Below are 22,105 nucleotides of genomic sequence, written 5' to 3'. Positions count from 1 at the left end.
AAGTTCCTCCCTACTGTCCCACAGGGTGCCCTGATTAACCACAATCTCTTGCTCAGACTCCTGTTAGTGGGTACGCGTCAGTTTTTATGGTTATCCACATTCTAAAATGCAAGTTGTAACAACAAATGACATTTTCTAAAGTCCTCTGCGCGCTGATGGAATTCCCTGAAGGATCTCTCTATGTCTGGTTCTTTTTCCAGTTTATTTGTATGCTTCAGAATCTGTGTTATATCATACAACTAGACACCTTGGCTTGTAGTTTTACCTTTATCTGCCAATTGTTATGAACAATTTACAAGGTGTTTTTAAATGGCTGCAGCAGGCAGTGCTCCTATTAACAGAGATACTATTGATGGTTCTCCGCTACATCTCAGTTGCACGTGGACATAGTGGACAGTGGTGGCCAACAGGAGCTGGTTGCTGCTCCCTGATACCAAGCCACTTGGCCCCAGTGGAAGTTAAAGCACAAGGAATTATATTTCTACTACTAGCATAAGAGTTTAGGAGAGCAGGGAATCAGGAATAGCTAAGCTTGACTCCACTGAGCCCCCTTCTGCCTCCAACATACCCTCTAGCAGGCCCTGGACTTGGACCATTTTCCTACTTATTCCGGGAGTGTAAGTGTCAGCTGGCATGGAAAGTTGAAGAGGGAATGCTCTAGGGGGAATCTCCAGCAAATTAAAAGCCAGTTCCATGGAAAAATGTGACACTCTGAAAAAGATTTTGTTCTGATTTGAAAGGTTAGAAACTTTGAAATTTCCCACAAATTTAAATTCACTCTTTACTGCTTATGCAGTAAATCTGGCCCAGAAGGTTACATTCACCTCTAGTGTAAATAAGCAAAATGTTTCAATGACTTGGACCATTGATTTTGTTGAAAACAAACTCTAATGCTTTATAATCTGGATAAAATTATAAATTGAACATTTATATAGCACTTTTCCTCCATAGATTTTTCAAGTACTTTACAAAGATGACTAAAACATTATTTGTTTGTGCTGCAGTTTCCCTATATATGAAAGAGTTTAGTTGACTAACCCAATATTACACAGCAAGCCGGTGACAGAGCAGGCAACAGAACCCATGTCCCCTGATTTGCAGTCCTTCGTCTAACTATTGAACCAGATTGCCTGGCAAAATTGGTGTTTGTAGTGTTCATTTTCTTTAAGTTATATTAAACAAATAACAAATGAGATCCACAGAACTGAACATGTACACGTATTTTTGTAATCAAGCTACAGAACATAGATTCTAAGTGAAAGAGTTTTCCCCAACCTTTCACATTGTGTCGTTAGAGAAAAGATTTTAATAGTGTTGATTCTTCATTATTGTCTCCAAACAGTTCCTCCCCAAATGTAAATACACAAGCAAAATATAGTGTAAAGCTATAAATACCCAAAATTAACTTATAGAAATAGTTCTGTCTGCAGGCAAAGATATTAGTCCTTGGAAGGCCAGGAGCATGAAATGACAAATGCAAATTTATGCTAAAATAATTAGGCACTAAAATAAACAATTCTGAAGTATTTTGTTCTCTCAGACAGTAATGGTGGGGTTTGTATAAAACATGTATTTATTTTAAGCAATCCATCTAGTGATGCATTGTAGTTTAGAATTTATCTGTCACAACATTTTTGGAGATACGATATAAACTAAAACCTCTTTGCTTTAATGATTAAATATAATCCCAGTTCTATGAAGTCTCCTTTTTGTATCAACCATACAATTTGCTTGCATCTAAATGAGTTGGTCAGCAAGAAAGGACAGTGGAATCTTCATAAGCAGCTGACTTCTCTTGCGTCTCATTTTACATTTCTGGTTCCATTACCATTCAAGTGAAAGGAGATACTGTAGGTAAAATAGAAGAGGTGAGTAACAGAGACATGAGGGCTGCCAAACATCAGCTACTAGTGAGAGCTCCAAAAATACCTAAACACTAACTGGTATTACAAAGAACTATAACACAAGCCACTATTCCCTTGGGGCATAGGTAGCATCTTTAGGAATGGCACTACAGCATTGTCTTTTATAGGAGCTTTTCCTGAGCAAAGGCTGTAGGATCAGTCCCAATGTTTCTCAATCTCAGTTGGATGAAGAGAGGCTACTTTTCAAGTACAGAACAGAAATCAATATCCGTACAACCAGGGGAGTGCACAAGGGGAAAGCAAGCTGGGGTCTGGGCGCCCCCAATCAGTGGATACACAGAACTCCTCCAGGACAGGGGATAGTGAGCTCTTCTGGTTCCAGGCCAGGGCAGGAGATCCAGCTCCTCTGGCTGCCAGGGGAGAGTGAGCTACACCAGACCTGGGGTTGTGGTGGGAGGTGGAGAGCTAGCTCCTCCAGCCACAGGGGCCCACAGAACGCGCCCCTCCAAAAATGACCAAATTTGTATTCCTGTGAATGCCCCTGCATACAAATTATATTTTTATCTGGTGGAAAGGCCTGAGTGCTAGTGCTAATCGTTGGTAGGCTTATATTGTCCCTAGGGCCATTTTGTGATGGTTACATTTATGCGAAAAGATCATGGGGCAACAGTGACTCTGGCATCTTTCTCTTTCTATCTAGAACTCTTCAAGTGATGAAGACCTTGACCCTCATGCTTCTCTTTGGTAATGTTCTTGTTTTTCTCTTTTCTTCCTCTTGCTGGGGATTTCCCTTTAGATGGTTAATTAAATGTACAGATAATCTATAAATTGTTGATGCACATGACAATAGCACATAGGTGTGCAAGCTGGTGATCATGAATAGATCCAGAGGGATCACAAGCTCTCACTTTCATTAGACTTAGATGTAAATTAGGGGAGGATCCTAAAGTGGTAGTGGGTTTTTTTGTTTTGTTTTTTCTAGCATGGGTTCTGGTGCAAGTATCTCTACAATATTTCACATTACAAAGCCAATATCTACTCATAACTCAAAGGGCCAAAACCATCGGTGGTGTAATGGAGTTATACTGATTTACATTGGTTGAAGCTTTGGTCCACGGTCTCTGAGATACAAGCTAGAATATTACACAGTGAATATAATCGAGACTTTTTCATAAGGAAGTTCAGCACCGGAAGCCATTTGTCTTTGTCTCTTTTCTCTGTGAAACAATGTAAGTGATCTGCTCCAGCAGCAAACAGGCCAAATTCATTCCCCAGTGCAAATTCACTGAGGGTCAATGGATTTACACTAGGGATGTTGTAGTGAAGTGAGACTCCCCAGCACAGTATCTCCTGCTGGTCAGCAGCTCTCCAGCATACAGAGCACCTCCTACTGGCAAGTGTCTAGCCTGCCGCCAGCCCCCCGCCCCCATGTCTCACCCAGACCCCAGTACTCCTTTCATCATGGTTCTGCCCCCAGCAGTACCCCCTCACTGTACCCAACCCTCTAAATCCACCTTGCTTCAGTGGCTACTGCCAATCATCATCTAGCCCCTACTCACTGGGGCAGACTGCAGTCAGTAATGACTACTCATCATTGGGAAGGGGGTTGGACCAGCTACCTCTTGCCTATTCCCAAGCTGCACCTCTGTAGCCCCAGTACCTGTGTAGGCCTTCACCAAGGCCTGCAGCCTGGGGGTTTACCAGCTTGGAGCTCCCCAGCTCCCTTTACCCTTCCCCAGCACTGCTCTACTTCAGGTACCTTGCTCCCAGGCAGCCAACCCTTCCCACTAGAGTGAGACTCCTTCAATGTCTGGCCCCCAGCTCTTTTATAGAGCCAGCTGGGCCCTGATTGGCATGGCTCCAGCTGTGGCTGCTTCCCTCATCAGCCTAGCTTGGCTGCTTTTAACCCCTGTTCTCCAGGAATGGGGCAGCCGCCCTACTACAGATGTATTGACCCATTATTTTAAAAGCAAAGTCCAGGATTGTATAACTACAGAGGTCTCCAGTGGTTCTTTGTGAATACCATCACAAATATGATAGGTTTTTGTCTGGTAGATTGGGAAGCTCACGGGCTTTCATTTATTGTTGAGGAGTTAGGATATAGCTAGAGTAGAAAACCCAATGTGGGATTTACAAGTTATCATCACAGGATAAAATTATTTGCTAATAAGTTTTTCCAACTGAATACACAGACCGAGGAAGTCCTTAACTTCTTTCACTAGTAAGCACTATTCAAGTAGTAATCCTTAAACTGAAATTTCATTCTCCTCCCATCCTGACTGATTTATCCTCACAGCATCTCAGATGGGTAACAAGACTCCTCAGTAGCTGTTAGATGTTGCTCCATCCATTTTCTGAAGTCTCATGTTAAAAAGAGGCATTGCGAGAAGTACTTCTGTTGGCTGAAGTCCTTCGGTGAGTAGATTACATGACAGAGATATCAGAGTGGGGAGGATTCAGCAGTGTAGGGCTGTGATGTTCTGAATGAGAATTATTTCAAAAATTTCTGTGGGAGATTTTAAATGTCTTTAAAATACATTACAAAACTCTTTATCACAAAATGGAGTTACTTTAAAAAGTATCTAAATATTAATAATTTAAGCTGAGGCAGTCACTGTCCAAATGTATAAGACTTGGCAGGTCTTACTGGTCAATTCCATTGATAACATGAATTCTATTTACTGGGTGCTACATCTATGACCCACCAACAGATCCAGGGCTGTGGGCCCTTTGCAGTGGAATCTTCCTTGAAGAGGTAGAGGGCATACAACTGTATAAATCCCACTCCACCAAAAGCAAGTATTACCTGCCCTACCTCATGGTGAGTACCCCATGGAGCATAGGTATGCCTGCTGGTGAAGAAAGGGATGCAGTTTGTACCCTACCTATGCCAGCAGGGGTCAATGAAACCCACTGATCTTAATTTCCAAGGAATCATGAAGGAATATTTAAATATTTTATTAGTATATGTATGATGGTAGCACCCAGTGGGCCCAATTATGATTAATCCCTGTAGTGCTGGGTGCTGCACAGTCAGAAAAGATACGCCCCATCTCTAAAAACCTTAGAGTCTGAACTGTGATCGAGATGTGCAAGTGCCTGTGGAACACAGCAGAGAAGAAGAGGGAAAGACTAACAGGAATATAGGGTTGCAATATATTTGCTAAGTGTACAGTTTGGAAGCATCATCGTTTTTGTTTGTTTCTGTTAAATAGTGAGCAAAAGATACTAAAGAATCACTAACAGCCTGCCTGCCTAGGCAGCCTTGTTTCTGCAGATTATGTAAACATGAGGGTGTTGTTGGTATTTTTGGAGGGGGAGGAGAGGGAGGTATTCTAAAAAGTCTCAGGATAAAATTTTCAAAAGTGTCTATGTGACTTAGAAGCCTAAATCCCATTGACTTTCAGTGAGACTTAGGGCATGGCTACACTTGCAAATATAGAACGCTTTGAGTTAAACCAGCCTTCGTAGAGCACAGTAGGGAAAGCACTGCAGTCTGTCCACACTGACAGCTGCAAGCACACTGGCATGGCCACATTTGCAGCACTTGCAGCGGCCACAGAGAGCAGTGCATTGTGGTAGCTATCCCAGCCTGCAAGTGCCTGCCACGTGCTTTTCAAATGGGGGTATGACAGGGAGTGTGTTGTGTGTATGTGGGGGTAGAGAGAGTGCGTTTTTGGGGGGCTGAGAGCATGTCAGCATGCTCTCTTGTAAGTTCAGACAGCAGCAGATCCTCCCTCCCCCCATCGCCTCTCTCTGTCACACACAGCATTCCACAATAATGGTTTGCTTTGATATCCGCATTACTGCAGTGATTCCAAAACAATGACCAGAGTGGCCACTTGACTTAAGGGGATTATGGGATGTTTCCGGAGGCCGATCAGAGCACAGTAATGCAATACCTCGTTCACACTGATGTCTGGGTGGTTCACCCAAGGCGCACCAAGCATTATGCTTCTCGCCGAGGTGGAGTACCAGAAGCGCTCTAGCCACGGAGTCAGTGCACTTTAAGTGCCTTGCCAATGTGGACGGGTCGTGAGTTAGGGTACCTGGGGCTGCTTTAATGCGCTCTAACTCGCAAGTGTAGCCAAGCCCGTAGTCTCCTAAGGCCCAAATCCTCAAAGGTATTTAGGCATCTAAGTCCCATTGATTTCAATGGGTCTAAGTCACTTCTAAAAATGAAAATTAGGCTTCTAAGTCACTTAGGCAGTTTTAAAATTATTACCATAAATCTTAAGCATTTATATACTACATTGTTTTGGAGGTGAGAAATATTTAAACTACTTTGCAAATGTGGCATTGCCTAGTAAAATGAAGCATGTGCAGAGCACCGCCTAGTGTGGAATGCAACTATTATAAAAGCCTTTTTATTTTCATAGGCCATTTATACATGTTTAGCTAATTTAGTATTAAATATTACATTCTATAATGTGTCAGCATAGTGGCTCAGCTAGAAATATAATTGTGCTGTCACATGGGAAAAGTGGGTTGAGAATGATCTGGAACCTGGAAATCAGGCCAGCAGGGACTGGAAGCCCTGAACTCCTTGTAACCAGTTGAGAGAACCATTTCAGTTTGAGAGGAGATGCTTTGGCATCTGTCCACAATGTTGCATGAGGCATTCATTAGAATTGGGATTCCCAATGTGATTATGTCCCCACCCAAGGTGGGCACTAGATTCCTCTGGGACTGGAGTGCATGAAGGGAGTCTGAGCATCCTTCTGTTTGTCCATCAAGTCTGGAAAAGGTAATCGGAGTGTTACTGTGGTTACCTTCTTGAGATCTGAGGAAGATCTCTGTGAAGCTCCAAAGCTTGTCTCTTCCATTAACAAAAATTGGTCCAATTAGACATTACCTCACCTACCTTGTCTATGTCATATCCTGGGACCAATAGAGCTATAACAACTCTGCAAATATACAGACAGACTCTCTCTCTCACTCACTCTCTATTTTGGAGGCAATATATTTAGTCTTTGGGTGGGAGAACACAAGATATCCTATGCTGCTTTGCAGTGACTCCCTTGTGGTTGACTAGCAGCATGGCAATGACATGCTCTGAGGGGTGGTATCTAGTCTGCAAGAAATATATGAAGTGAGGGAATTCCAGATAGCCATATGAAAAGAAAAAGTATTTATTTTCTGTGTGGATGAAAAGGTCTAATAAAATGCCAAAGGGCAAAATATTTACTGCAGGATATTATACTTTTCTCATGTACAAAGTTGAACAGACATTTTAACTAACAGGAAATTATAATTTCTTAAACTCTTAGTTTGTAAACCTGCGGATTTTGACTGAACATTTGAAGCCCTCTTAACTTTTCCAGTTCTCAGATGTTGAGGAAACAGTAAACATACCTATGATGGTTCTCAGGCACCCAGAGTGACACTGTATGATTGAAACATGACCAGTTATATCATTAATATTGCCATTGTTAGTCAATTGGAACAAATCCTGTTACACGTTTATCATGTAAGGTGTTGTGTGAAGTTATGATTTGCTGAATATGATTATCCTATTTGTATGCATGTATCATTTTTGTACGCAAAGTTATGAATATTGACCACGTACCAGTATTTCAAATGTGTTTGTAACACCCACTAGGTAGTTTACACCCAATCTAGCCAGCACATTGTGAATGGACTATTCAAGTTGATGGCCCATTAAAGGACACTCAGCTTACAGAATAGAAGAAGCCCCACCGGATGGGCCTTCCTGTGGACATTTTAGCCAGAATATGGGTTATGGCTGCTCCTATACTCATCAAAGCATATGACTTGCTCATGTGACTCTGCACTCCATCTTGTGCCTGTAATTTTCCACAAACTAAGACTGAGAGCATCCCCTTCACATGGGAGAAGGTATAAAAAATCCTGAAGCATCTCAGTTTTGCCTCTTTCCTGCTCTGATCTCTGGACTCACACTAAAAGGAACGTTCCAACCGATAGACTGAGGACCTTCTAATCTTTTGGAAGTTACCAGAGACTTTACAAGCCAGCAATTTATTCTATAACTGTTTCAAACCTTATATAAGAACTCAGCAATGGTTGTATGCATTTGATTCCATTGACCATTTTAACTCTCTCCTATTTATTTTCTCTTATAAATAAACCTTTAGATAGTAGATGCTAAAGGATTGGCAACAGTATGATTATTGGGTAAGATATGACATATATTGGCCTGGCTGTGTGGCTGATCTCTTGGAGTTAGAAAAACCCTTTGTTTGATTAAATTGGTTTTGAATAACCGCTCATCATTCAGTCTAGTGTCTGGGTGGTGAAACAAGGGCAGGGATACCAAAGGAGACTGCATTTTTTACTTCTTGTAAATCATAAAATGTGAACCAAGGTCTACACTTACTAATAATTACATTTCATATCTCATACAGTAGACAGGAGGTTTCATATCTCATAAAGTAGGCAGGCACATTTCCAGCTCACTCGGCCCCTGTTCCCAGAAGCTGGCCCTGGGTGTGGGGGGGCCCACCGCTGCCATCACCTCCCCAGCCAGGCTCTCTCTCAAGCAGCTGCTGCACTGCACAGAGCAGCAACCTGGAGTGGCCAGCTTCAGCCATGTGAGAAGCAGCTCCATTCTGCTCCCTACCCAGGCCTGGCTGCCAGGGAAAGTGGTCTAGCAGGCTACGGGGGAGGCACAGCAGGAGGACAGAGCTCGCAGGTAACTCTGGTGGGGCGGGGAGAGCATGGGGGGCCCCAAGCTGGGTGCAGGGTGGAAGGGGCACTGGGCAGAGGACACATGTGGGGTGGTCACATGCCCTCCCCTTTAGATTGTGTAAGGTGACCAGATGTCTGGATTTTATAGGAACAGTCCCAATTTTCAGGGCTTTTTCATATATAGGCACCTATTCCTCCCCAGTTCCTGTCTCGATTTTTTCACAATTTTTATCTGGTCACCCTAAGATTGTGCCCCCCCACAAATAGGGGGAGGCAAGAGTTTGTCTATGCGTTAGTAGTGCACAAGGCTAAATAATGGAGTCTTGCATTGCATCACTGGCCAAACAAGGAGGGTTGACAATGCCCCTTTGCCCAAATGGGGCCATCTCCAAGACACATCTCCTGGTGATTAATTTCTAACCCAGGTCCATAAAACATACTAACAATATAAATACATTATTCCTTAAATATTTCCTATATATATCTCTTTCAATGATTATGAATCTTAACAAGTTATGAGATTTCTATAGGTACCTTACATGTTACTCTTTATGCATAGATATTCTGTGAGACCTATTTGGTGTAGTAAGTTTATGAGGTCTGAGGTGGAATGTTTGCTAAGAATAGGGGACTCTTTACCAAGGGATTTGTATGTAACGGGACCAATGCCATATGTTTCCATATAGTAAATCTGCAGCTTCCTTCCCTACCTAAAAATCAGATATTTGTTGTTGGTTTTTTAAATTTATTTTCTGTCAGGCAGGACATCTTTCATAGTAAATACCTCCATTTGTACATTTCCCCAACATCCACTTAGAACAGATGTGACACTATTGCAGAATTCATGACAACTTAGTAGTTATGGTTCTTTAACAAATCTCTAATGGCAGGAGACTAATTTCAGCTCATTTCACAGAGATTTAATAACATGACATCCCTTCTATCACTATGGGAATGTAGCCATTTTTTAAGAGTTGTTTTCAATTCCTCAAGAATGTTCCAGTAATCAGAACTAGATACATAGGAATGGGTCATAAGAGAAAAAGATACATAGTGAGAGTTAAAAATAAGACAAATATTACATCATTATGGACAGATTAATTTGGGATCCTTAGGATCTGAGCCTGGTGATCTGAAGATCTCAATGCAACAGTGAGGCAGTCAGACATCAATACCTAAGTTTTAAAGTATCCACTGATTTTGGGGTGCCTGTTTTGAGATCTCCAAGTTGAACTCCAGGATACTGGTGAACTGAAACACCCCAAAAGTGTGGGGAATTAAGGCCAAGAAACTTTTTCTCCAATCTTCAGCTGTAGTGGATAAGTACTTAACCCAGCTGAAGAGGGATACAGGCAGTTTAAAGCCAGCATTGTACTCCTCAAGTCTCTGGGCCACTGAGGTACTGTTTCCATCCCTTAGAGAAGCCTGAAAGGGATGTTTGGGGATCTGGGGAGCCCTTACCATGCACTTTTCCCCTAGTCACATGCACTTTGCCAGCAGCTGGGCTGAGAACTGGCCTGAGGCTCTGACCCTTTGAAAGAAAGATCAAAGGAATCCACAGGATGTTAGTGGGGTAGCAGTGTGTAAGGAGGAGATAGCGGAAGTAATTCTAGGCAGTCAGTGGAGCTTCAGAGAAAAATCTTTGCAGGAAAGCTATAAGCCAAATTATGGCAGGAACTTCCCCTCCCTCCTCAGTGCACCACTTCCTCCCTGAAAAAATAAACAAACATGGCACTATGTTAGGTTTCTGACTGTAGGGAAAGGTTAGAAGGCAGCGTTCTAATGGATCTATGCCCCCCACTCCACTTAATTCATGCTGATTTGTGATTTCCATTCTTTCACTCTCCAAAGAGTTTAACGATTTGAAGAGAAAGGAAAACTATCAGAATAACTGCTAGTTCATAAACATTGAGACATTTCTCACAAAGGATGATTAAAGAGCGGGCTTCTTTTGCTTGGTGTATTGCTGTAGCTAGGATAGTGTTCTTTGTTCAATCATGAATGACACAGCAATACCCTTATTATTTCTTTGATTGTTCTTTATTTGGGTTGTATAATTTGTATCAAGTGAAACAAATTCATTCTGCTCTGTATTGTGGTTCCTATCTAATGATTGAACAAATAAACTGATCTTTGTTCTGCAATCTTGCATGAATACTAGACTGCTCCAGGACATGTTCAAACCTGTAGAGGAAACAAATTAATACTAACAGGCAATGCCAGGCACAGCAAGGAACACTTAGCAGCTTGTGATTTCACTTCCAAATTGTACTTAAAAAAAATCCATCTGAACTTGTTCTTTAAAAAAAAAAAGGTTTTACTTATTTGATAAGAAACATGGGATCACATCTGAGTTAAAAACACTTTACTCATACATTTTAATGCAGTCTGAATTGATTATACACAAAGAAAAACATGGAAATGTGTGGGGGGGGCTATATTTTATTTGCATAATACCACCAATATATCAGGTGCTTTTCAAGCAGCTAGGAGGACAAGGTCCTGGGCCTCAGGAGGTTACAATCCAAATAAACAATGTGCAAACACATGAAAAAATATGCAGAAAGAGGTTTGCTTTGTGTAACCGGGTTGTACATCAGTCTACAGTACCTTTTCTCATGAGACTTCCAAAAGAGGAAGGGAAATGGCTTTTTCTGCCACTTTTGCATTCATATGTTAGGAATATGTCCTCGCTCAGCTGACAAGTATTGTTAGCATTTTCATAAGTTAAAAGTTTTATCCTACTGCAAGCTCAAGAAAACTGCTGAAGATTTTATCAGAAAGTCTGGGAGCAATCTATTTTTTTCTTGCTAGAGAATTTACTATTTAAGCCTTCCATGTCTTATGTTTACATTAAGTGCAATTTGATCAGCCTCAGTAGGGCTTCTTTGAATGCATTAAGTAATCTTCCTTCCTTTTTCCTCTCCAAAATACTAAGGGTAATTTCACAGTTATCTGTAATATCATTCATGGCTTGGCAGAGAACGAACCCTCCTCAACTCAGGCTTCTGAAAGGAATTTGAGAATTCCCACAGGAAAGAATGTGTTTCTAACATCTCTAGAAACCTATCTTTTTGTTTGCATTGGAAAAACAAGCTTTCATCTTCACACTAATGATTCAGACTTATAGATTGTGCATGAGGAAGATGCAGGATCACTTTGAGTTTAATGAGCAAATTGGTTAGAAATAACTGCTGGAGGCTCTCTTTTGATATTGAATATATTATATTGTACACATGTGTATCTTCCTGTTGTCTGTGGATTTTCTATGTGACTAAACTGTTCTATACTAGTAGGCTGAAACTGCATCCAGTTCTGTGACTGGATCTTTTAAAAGATTTTTTAATCGCTACAAAAAGAATAAGTTTAATACCCACTGTAGAATTTAAGCTAAAGTTTATACTGTAGCATAGAGATGCATATGAACCACATCTCATTTATTTATAGACTTTCCTCCAGCCCTCATCAGCCTGGTGTATCTACTCTCAGCAGACCCTGTGAAGTAATGTCACACCTGTTTTACAGAGGGGTTCAATCTCACACAGTGAATCCATGAGAGAGCCCAGAACAGAATCTAGATCTCCTTATCCCCAATCCGCTGCCTTAACCACACCACCTTCTTTCTTTATTTCCCAATGTATAGTGTGTGACACCAGAAGCAATTTAAATAGTGAGTAGCACTGAATGGGGCAGGACACTGGCCAACAAGTAAAACCATGGAGAGATACATGAATACCCCTCCATGCCTATCCCGTGGGATTGTTGCAAGAACTTTCATAGTAGTGGCACAGGAGCCAGCAAAGAGAGCTGAGATCAGGGGAGTTTTATTGGAAACCTGTTGGAGGAGAAGGGAGGCAAGACCCTGTTCCTTAGCGGCAGAGTGTGTGTTCTCAAGAGTGTCTGCTTGCTTGCTGGATTGCTTTCAGTTTGCAAAGTGTAGTAAGGGACAGTGTGTTGTGAGAAAAGGATCACAGCTGAGCTTTGATTAGGGGATCAGACTGCCATAATCAGCAGGCCTATAAAGGCAGCCAACTGGTCAGCCAGCAGCACATGAGCCAACAAACAACTGAAAACAGGGGAATTTGGAAAGGAAGCGAGGGGGGGAATGTTGTGTGGGTTTTCTGTTGACAGATGCTTAGGAGGGGAGGCTCTGCTTGTTACAGAGGCAGCAGGAGTAGTGACCCCAAAAATGGACAAAACCAATGAAGATACAAGATGTACGTTATTCTGGAGAGGGTACCTGAAAGGTGCTTCATTTGTATGATGTGCTGCCTGATGGATCTGATGGAAGAGAAGATCTCAGGTTTTGAAATGCAGGTAGAAACTCTGGTTGAGTTTTGAAGGGGATTTGAGCAAATGATGAAGGAAAGGCCAGAGGTGGCTGAAGGGAAAACTCAAGACTTGCAGCTGCAAGCTGGACTGGACAACTGTGAGGGTAAACTGCTGGGTGAATTAAATGGCCCGTGGAAATATGTGCTTATAAGAACCAGGTAGAGGAAAAGACCAGCTAGTGCAGGAGACAGGGCCAAGGAATAGGTTTGCTGAGTTGGAAAATGAAGGGGAGAAAGTCACTATAAAAGACGGGAGAGCAAGGAAGAATGGCTAGCTCTACAAAAAGAGGGGCAGAGACAATGGAGATAACCAGAGTTCAGAGCTACAGGAAGACAGAGGATGACTCTCAGAAGATTGCAAGTGAGAACAGACAAAATGATTTGCATCCAGAAGGGGCAAGGCTGGAGAATCACAGCAATACCAGGAATTCAAGAGCAGGGAATAAGTAATAACAATTACAGAAGATCCCCATTATTGCCTGGACACTTTTTGAACTGCTTCTTGGGTTTATATAGAGCAGGGAGCCAATCAGAAACTATGGGGCTGCTGTCTGTCAAACCCTTGAGGCAGAACTTCCCATGGTCTGTGTCCACAGCAGGTCATGGAATATGTAGTGTAAACTAGTTACAGCTACTGCTGGGTGGCAGCCTGGAGCTCTCAGTTACCTCAGAGTTCTACTAGCCTGAGTTCTAGACCTGTGGGGCCTTACACTGAGGATAGGGTGTAGATTAAAAATAATCTAGGTATAGCCCACCACCTAAACAAATATTTGGTCTCATTTCCTAATAAGAGTAATGAAGAGCCTGGACACAGTGAACAGGGTGTCTAATGAGAAAGAAGATACATAAAAAGCAAAAATTACAAGATCCATGGTAGAAGCCAAACTCAAACAACTTAATGGGACCAAATCATGAGCTGTGGATTGTCTTAATCTAAGAACATTAACAGACCTGGCACATGAAATTACAAGCCCAATAACAAGAATGTTTAATGAATCTGTAAACTCAGGGCCATACCCCATGGGAGAACTGCAAATATATTACCTATATTTATGAAAATGGTGTGGGGGGTGGAGGTGGGGAAGTGGTATGGTAAACTATAATTTGACCTGAATTATATGGGAGATCTTAAAACAACTTTTGAAAGAGAATTTAAGGATACAGAGATAAACAATAATTGGGATACAATACAACATGGTTTTACAATGGGTAGATCATGCCACACCAACCTGATCTCTTTCTTTGAAAATATAACTGATTTTCTAGACAAAGGAAATGCAATAGATTTAATCTACTTGAATTTCAGGAAATCATTTGATACAGTTTGACATGGGAAATTATTAGTTAAATTGGAGAAGATGGGATTAATTGGGATTAATATGAAAATCAAAAGGTGGATAAGGAACTGGTTAGAGGGGAGACTACACTGGGTCATAATGAAAGGTGAACTGTTAGGCTGGAGGGAAGTTACTAGAGGAGTTCCTCAGGGATCAGTATTGAGACCAATTTTATTTAACATTTTCATTAATGACCTTGGCACAAAAAGTGGGTATGTGCTAATAAAATTTGCAAATGACACAAGGTGGGGTGGTATTGCCATTATGGAGGAGGACCAGAATTGGATTTGGATAACCTTGAAAACTGATCACCATATTTGGAGTCTGGAAGGAATTTTCTCCCAGGTCAGATTGGCAGAAATGCTGGGGGAGGGGGGGGGGGTTTCACCTTCTACTACAGCATGGGGCATGGGGCACTTGCTGATTTGAACTAGAGTAAATGGTGGATTCTCTGTAACCTGAAGTCTTTAAATCAAGATTTTAGGACTTCAGTAACTCAGCCAGAGGTCATGGGCCTGTTGCCGGAGTGGGTGGATGAGGGTCTATGGCCTGTGACATGCAGGAGATCAGACTAGATGATCATGGCTAAAGTCTATAAGAACATCTGTTTTGTGGTGGGGGAATGAAAAGGGCGGGGCCTGGCCCTTTTTTTTTCTTTTGGAGTTGGGGAGAATGTGTACAACAGTTTGCATTCAGATCTGTGCTTTGATTCATACTTGCATAAGGATATATGAGGTTTACTATTAGTTTCTTTAAATTAAGGATTTTTTAAAATTTTTATCTTGATGCCATATGAATCAACTATCACCCATATAAACATTCTGATCTTCATCTCCATAGTCTTCCCCTTCCCTGTCACACATTCCATCACCCTGCCAGTAGAAGCTGCTTGTGCTAAATCAGTGCACCTTCAAGTGTCCAAGTTCCGCCACCTCCTTGGATGACCCTAACTACTTTCTGGACTGCACTTGCCAGGACCAGATCTCCATCAAATAGCTTTTCTGCTACTGAACCTGAAATGAGGAGTTTGCTGGCAAAAGCAAGTCAGGCTTTTAGTACTTTACGTCTAGATATATTGATTGTGAGAAAAGATAGAATCCCTCTGCCATCATGGGGTGTAAAATGAGAATAACCTAGAGCAGGGGTTCTCATGACAAATTTTTTGGTGGCCTCAGAGTGCTGGTGGCCACTCTGACAATTTTTCCTAAAATACTTAATTAACTTTAGGAAAAACAAATAAATATGCACATCAAAATCATTGTAATTTATTTTTTGCTAGCTAGTAAATCTTCTGGTGCTTACCCCGCCATCCCAGGGCTGAAGCCCGAGCCCCACCACCTCCAGGAAGGTGGAAAATTCACAGGCTGCCTGCTCCTCCAAGGTTGTGTCCCAGCTGTCTCCAGAGGAGGGCAGGGCCCAACTGCTGTTGGCAGCCCCAGCCACCAACACCAAGGTGGCACATCCAGGAGCAACAGGGAGGGGAAAGGGGCAGCTGCTTTGCCCCCCAATCACTGTCCAGGAGGTTGTGGCCGCAAGAAAAGCCCATGGTGGCCACATTTGAGAAATGCTGACTTACAGTCAACTTTCATTTATTTTGGAGGAGAATATGGGAAAAATCATATTGGCCACATCTACCTATACTGGCTTGTTCTAAATCCCATATGAATTCCACCTCTTCTACTCCTATGTCCCCAGTGAATGAAATGTGACAAACTAGATGTGATATTACAGAATTTGCTTACTGTACATGATGCAGCTGCGATATATAGCTGACTAGCTTAAAGTCTGAGCTACGTTGAATGTGATGACAGAACAAAAGTGCTCAGATGATGGGCATGATAGAAGGACCTAAACAGAACTGGCTAGAACAGAGCTTCAGAACAGACTAAAGAGATAGATACAATATTGATTCTAAAGAACATACCTAATTAAGCTTCTTTTTAAAAAAGTTCTGACTCTACTAACACCTCTGCTGTGGCTTGATTCTGTAGCCAGTCAGTAACACTTTGGAGGCAACAGGAGTTCTGCATGAAAAGTAGCTTCAGCATCAGCCCTGTACAATAGGTGGAGATGGTAATGACATCTCTAATTACTTGATACTTTCCATTATAAGATCTTGTTTTCTGCTAGTTACAACTTTGCCAAACTTCAACTGTTTGGGCTGAAACTTTCTATGCTAGATATCTGCCTGATGCTAACTTTTTTTTTTTTAAAGGGAGACGGGTGAGGGGGAAGTTTCAACAAAAACAGTTTAGCCATTTCCTAGAATGAGATTAGGGAAAAACACATTGCCCATGTTAAACAAAATTCTTACAGCAGTTCAGTTGAAAAGCTCTAGTATCTCTATGCTTTGGAATAGGAACTTGAAAAATACAAGCCAGGGATGTATCTTTTGCTTTTCCTTGAAAAAAAACCACCCCAAACTGGCCAAATTATAAGCTTTTGAAACGTCTCAGTTTACACATGCTCAGCAGAGACTTTTGCAGCATCAGTCCTCTAATGACTCGGTTTGCCTTGGGCACACTCCATCTCAGGGCTACAGGGGCAGAGCAGAACTTTGCCTGAAATTGCTGCTTCTGGCTGCTGTGGCTGGCTGTGAGGATCAACATCAGGACTGAGAGCAGGAAGGCTCTCCTGTGCTCCTGAGCACTCCCCTGCAGGCCCTCAGGCAGTGTGGGGAAAGAAATTTCCCCACTTGCATGCTGAAGGGACAAGAGCCAGATTGGGGACACAAGAGAGAGTAGAATGGAACAAGGACCCTGGTGGGAGAGACTGGGACTGGCTGGGCAAAGAGACTTGGAGTGGAAGCCAGAGGGAGGGGAGGGATGCTACTTTGCGATTGGATGAGGAGCCAGGGGGGCGGGGGAGGGTAATTGAGACTGACTGAGCAAGGAAACTGGGACAAGGAGTCTGGGTCAGGGGAAGACTGCCTTGGGCGGAGCCTGGATGTGACTGGGCAAGGACAGTGGGAGTGGAGCGAGGATTCTGGGAAGATCTAGACTGGGACTAGTTAGGAAAGGATCTGCAAGGACGGGGAGAGCCAGGGCTGGAAAAGGCTAAAGGGACAAGTGGCAAAAGGGGGCAGTCTTGTTGAGGTGAGGGGAGTCACAATGGTCTGTTACCTGTAAAGCATGTTATACTTCAGAACCTAGACCGAAAGTCAAGATTCCTAAGTCTCATCATTCCTCTGCTGTCTGCAAATATCTGTGAAACCGTCTGGAAAAGGGAGTGTTCCATTCCCCCTCTAGTCACTAATTCATGTAGAAGATAACCTACTGCTACTATGAGTACTCCATGAGCTCAAGTGGCAGAAGTCTGTGCTGTGGATCTAAAGGTTCCAACCCTGCTGGGTGTCATGATGGAAATGCTGGAGGAGAGTTGCAGCTTTTCTTTGCATGTGTAATTTTAAAAACTACATTAAAAGAATGTTAAGTTTGCTAAAGCAAGCGCTCAAAAGTTAGGAAATGCCAGAATTAAAGTTGCCCATATAACCTTAATTTGGCTCCCCTGTGCGTATATATTATGATGCAGTCTTTAATTACAGGGTCATACATGATATTTTCCACTGGACCCCTGCCCCATTCAGTGTACAGCATGTCCACTCATAGGTGCTGGAACTAAGGGTTCTGGGGGTACAGCATGGTTTTGAAGGGTTTCCATCACATACAGAGTTTACAGCTTGGTTCAATGGCTCTCAGCACTCCCAGTATACAAATTGCTCCATCACCATTAATTTTGGGTGCTCAATTTGAAACAACTAGGACGAGATTGTTCAGAGTACTTTGAGTTGTATAGCACTCTGTATGTTCAAAGCAAAGCTCCCATTGACTTCAGTTGCAGCTGTGAGTGCTCAAGTCAGGTAACCAGAAAATGAGGAACCCACAATTAGTAGCCATCCATGAAAAGTTTGGTTTAAGTGACTTGCCCACATCACATAGGAACTATACAGTAAAGGCCAGGAGAGAACCCAACTTTCGAGGGCAGCACTAAAGTGGCTTAACCACAAGACTCTCCTTTCTCTTCCTTCTGGCCTCTGCCTCATTCATTACACATCTTCCAACTTCTGCAACAAATGATACAGGGATCCTACAGACAACACCTTCATTCTACGCAACCAGGATTAATTCCCAGAAACGGTCCATTCCATGCACTAATTGAGGTGCCTGTAACATTCTTTTAATGTTGTTTTTATGTGTAATATATATTCACATTGCTTTTTAAGACAATATAGTGAATCTATTTTGTAATTTTTCCATTAAATCCTATGTATTGTGCAGATTTAGATAGAAATGGTTTCCAAATGAAAAAAGTCCAAAATAGTGTGGGCCAAGTTGGCAACCTTCCTGTACTCCATTCCCCAGAAGGTACAAATTGCACCTGTATACCAGCCCAGTCTCTTGTGGCCTAGAGATGGACAGGTGATGTTTCCACTGCTGTCCTTCCTCAGAGGTTCTGGCATTGTAGGCTGCTTTGAATTCCACTGGGGATTCCAAAGGAGCGTCACCAGCAGAAGCTACAATAGCAGTGCACTCCTCCTTCCTGACCAATACCACTCGCTTCTGGGGAAGTTCTGGCCCACATTATGCCCATCAGTCAAGTGGAAGTTCCCCATGCTTCTAGAGATCTACTGCTAAGTATTCTACATGGGTGAAAGTTGCCATAAACCCTGTGTGAACTTTGTCCGGTCTCTTTAGTAATCCTGTACACATTATTTGTATCTCCAGGCTTAAGGCCAGATTCTATTCTCATTTATATCCATATAACACCACTGATTTTAATGAAGTTACTCCAGATTTATACAGGCATAAATGAGGCGGGCGAGGGAGGGTGGAGGGAGAAATCTGCCCATCTGGCTTAATTTGGATGGATTTGCTAAAAGATTAACTGGATGAATTATATTAACTAGATCTTTAAACAACATTGGGTTCAAAGTCTGCTGGTCTGACCTTCATGACAACAGATTTCAGAGAATACCACCACCCATGCCATGTGTACCAAACAATTCCATTGTCTGTCTTTGCTGTATAAGGTCCTTTGTAGTACACACCGTTCAGGTTGGAAGTGTGACACCTGGTGGGAAAGAAAGGGAAAATAAAAATAAGACATTCATGTTAATTAAACAAATCTGTTTTGTCTAAAAGCTTCAGGGATGTGTAGTTATTGCATGAGCCAAAAAAATCGCTATGTTGATGACAGTCTAATTTGACAGCTGTAGGAATTTGCATTCATGGGGCTCAATGCCACTAAACAATAAAGGCTAAATTAGGGCACAATTTCAAGGGTTCTAGCGGCATCAAAACAAAAAGTGCTTTGTTCCTTGACTCCATTCCTTTAACACCATTAGTTCCCTGACATTTCACCTGCTAATCTGCTTTGCTAGAGAATGTTTCCAGACTTGTTAAGATCCTACCTAGCAACAAGGGTACGTGGCAATGAAAACTTTGTGAAAGGAACGTGGCATTGTTCCTCTGTTGGTTGTTTTGGAGCAATTGCTCTAAACCCTGCATTTACTGCCAACACTTCGAGTTTCAAATGCAAAAATAAGAATAATCATCATCAGCTCAGCTATTAAACTACTGATTTCATATTTGTTGGAAAAATATGAAATCTCTCTACAAGTTAAATATAGGCACTCTGGCAATCCTCCAATAGCTGGATCATCTGACCTGCTATTTTAATTGCCATCCTTCTCTCGCTCTCTAACACATTGCAACAGTATATGTTACATTTGTAACTGTCAAAGAAATACTTTGTTATGCTACAGCCCCTCTGCCTCATTAATTTTGTTTCCATGAAGAAGGAGGAGGTTGGGATGATTGTGACCATATAGACAATTACACTTTTGGGGGGGGGGGGCAGGATATTGTAGTGAATCTGTTTAGCTGTAGCTCCAGTACTAGATTATAACAACTGTTGAGTCGGTATTTTGTTGTTATTAGTAGGCACGAGCGCAGCACGCAGCAGGAGGCAAGCTGGTCAGCAGGAATTCAGTGGCGGGTACGCAGAAGGCGCGGGACTGGCAGATCACCCGCAGAAACGCTGCTGAATCCGTGTGACCAGCGGAACTCCCGCAGGTGCGCCACTGAAGGCCACCTGACTGCCGTGCTTGGGGTGGCAAAAAACAGAGAGCCGCCCCCGGTTGTCATACGTTATGATGGATTTTAGAAAGCTGTCTTTAGGTAGAATTCAAAAAAGAAAACAACCCAGAATTAGCCTTAAGGATATAACTATTGGCAAATGTTAGTCTCTCAGAGTGTTTGCACATGTTTACACTTAACAGTTACAAAGAACTGAAATTGAAGCAATAATAAAAAAAGCCATATGTTAAAATTCTTATTTAGCTGGTTGTTCTTTGCAAACACTTTTTAAAAATTGAATCATGCCATACACCAGCTGAAAGTTTATGACCTGCAGATATAAAACGTGGCTTTGATTTTCAAAATGATAAATCGGTGACAGAACTGACATGCTCAATATGTCATACACTTTCCTTACTGGGTAGGCATTTGTTTACTTTGCACTACTCACTCAAGCACAAACTTCCTTAGCAAAGGCATAGAGGATAACATGTGGTGATTAGCTATTGGACTTCTTTATTGACTCCTTTACTGCATTCCCTTCTTTTGGTGGAAATGGACACAAGTGGATTTTTTTGAAAGCACCATGAGCCAAGAATAACAACTCTTAAATTGGTGCTGGGGAGCAAAAAAGCACAATAGCAAAGCTACACAAATACTGTGTAACGGTCTGTACACGGAAATAACTCAACATGCAGAAGAAACAATTGGCATATGATTACATATCTTAGGTACTCAGCTTATGGAAAATAAAAATTCATAAAGGTGTGCTTTTCTTAAAGTTACACTGCCAAACCTGGCAGGCTCATGTACACACCTTAGAAGTAGCCTATTTCCATACTTATTGTCCTACTGATCCCTTAATTTTTTTCAGGCAAAAATTGCATTTCAACAGATTTTAAATAGAAAAACAAATTCCTACTCAGCTGGGAGACCATATATAAACCAATCCAGGGCATTGGTTCTCCTTGTGATTGTTAATGTGAGCATGACAAATGAGTGATCTCAGTGCTTTCATTTCACTGTGCCTGCCTGCTTTGTTCTTTTGTGCAGGCAGAATACTGAAATTTGCAAGCATTCTGCTCAGTATTTCAGTGTTCAGTTCAGTAGTAAGTGCTTACTCAACAAAATGGCAGAATCAAGGAAGTGGGGTGACCTCATTAGCAATTTTCATCTTTAACCCAGAACCCAGAACATAGTTGCTACAAGACAGTATTATCACTTTAAGAGAGAGAAAGATTCACAGCTAGTAGAAACCTGCACTGGCAATACTGTGGTATTTCTATTACATGAATCATAATAGTACATTAGATACAAAGAGCTGTCAAATCATGTCATGCAGCTATTTCCACAAAGGTATAATGCTTTTGCCTGAGCTATCAGATATAATAAGAGATTTGTTTTGAGGAAAATGGATTCAGTTGACTAATAGTCATTGGTGATTCATCATACATGAAAGCTGTGATACTTATCACAATCCTATGCAATTTTAGGTCTGGAGGTTCATTTAATTGGGAACAGAATCACAACTGATTTTTTTCTATATGTAATTGTAGCTTTAAGTAGAACTGAAACTCAGTCCACATGTAGTTTTCCTATGATATGATATCCCAGTTCCTTGCAATATCCATTATGTTGATTCTCCTTCCCTTCCATATGCTAAAAGATAAAATTAATTTTGAAACAAACCTATGAGGTGGTTACAGGTAATGCGATTGGGCTAATTTATCTCAGTCCTCTCAAAGAAAGTGGTATTGAATTTTGGGAAGTGAGGGGTTACAAAGATGACACAGAGAGAGACACACACTGGAGTTGATCCAGCCTGG

General features: G+C 41.8%; 1 protein-coding gene and 1 long non-coding RNA gene across 9 annotated transcripts in view; one reads left to right on the top strand and one right to left on the bottom strand.

Annotated features, from left to right (window-relative positions):
- LOC120406073 overlaps positions 1–22,105 on the top strand; it is a 209,173-nt gene that overhangs the window by 169,732 nt on the left and 17,336 nt on the right. Inside the window, exons 4-6 of one of the 3 annotated variants that reach the window (XR_005599068.1) lie at positions 2,566–2,609; positions 4,162–4,280; positions 7,468–7,891. This is a non-coding gene — a long non-coding RNA (uncharacterized LOC120406073). Of the gene's footprint in view, positions 1–2,565; positions 2,610–4,161; positions 4,281–4,576; positions 4,666–7,467; positions 7,892–22,105 lie in introns of those variants that run through there. The other 2 variants (XR_005599069.1, XR_005599065.1) reach the window with 2 other exon arrangements.
- Positions 1,069–22,105, bottom strand: part of FGL1 (fibrinogen like 1) — a 68,167-nt gene continuing 47,130 nt past the window's right edge. For 4 of the 6 annotated variants that reach the window (XM_039540313.1, XM_039540309.1, XM_039540310.1 and 1 more), the window contains exon 8: positions 14,726–19,272. In XM_039540313.1, coding sequence (XP_039396247.1) covers positions 19,113–19,272 — 160 coding nt within the window. In that variant the 3' untranslated portion in view covers positions 14,726–19,112. Of the gene's footprint in view, positions 1,849–14,725; positions 19,273–22,105 lie in introns of those variants that run through there. The other 2 variants (XM_039540311.1, XM_039540314.1) reach the window with 2 other exon arrangements.

This window comes from Mauremys reevesii, linkage group 5, assembly GCF_016161935.1.
Source record: "Mauremys reevesii isolate NIE-2019 linkage group 5, ASM1616193v1, whole genome shotgun sequence".
NCBI classification, from domain to species: domain Eukaryota; kingdom Metazoa; phylum Chordata; order Testudines; family Geoemydidae; genus Mauremys; species Mauremys reevesii.
The sequence above is the reverse complement of the archived record's forward strand: the minus strand, read 5'-3'. Positions and strand labels throughout refer to the sequence as shown.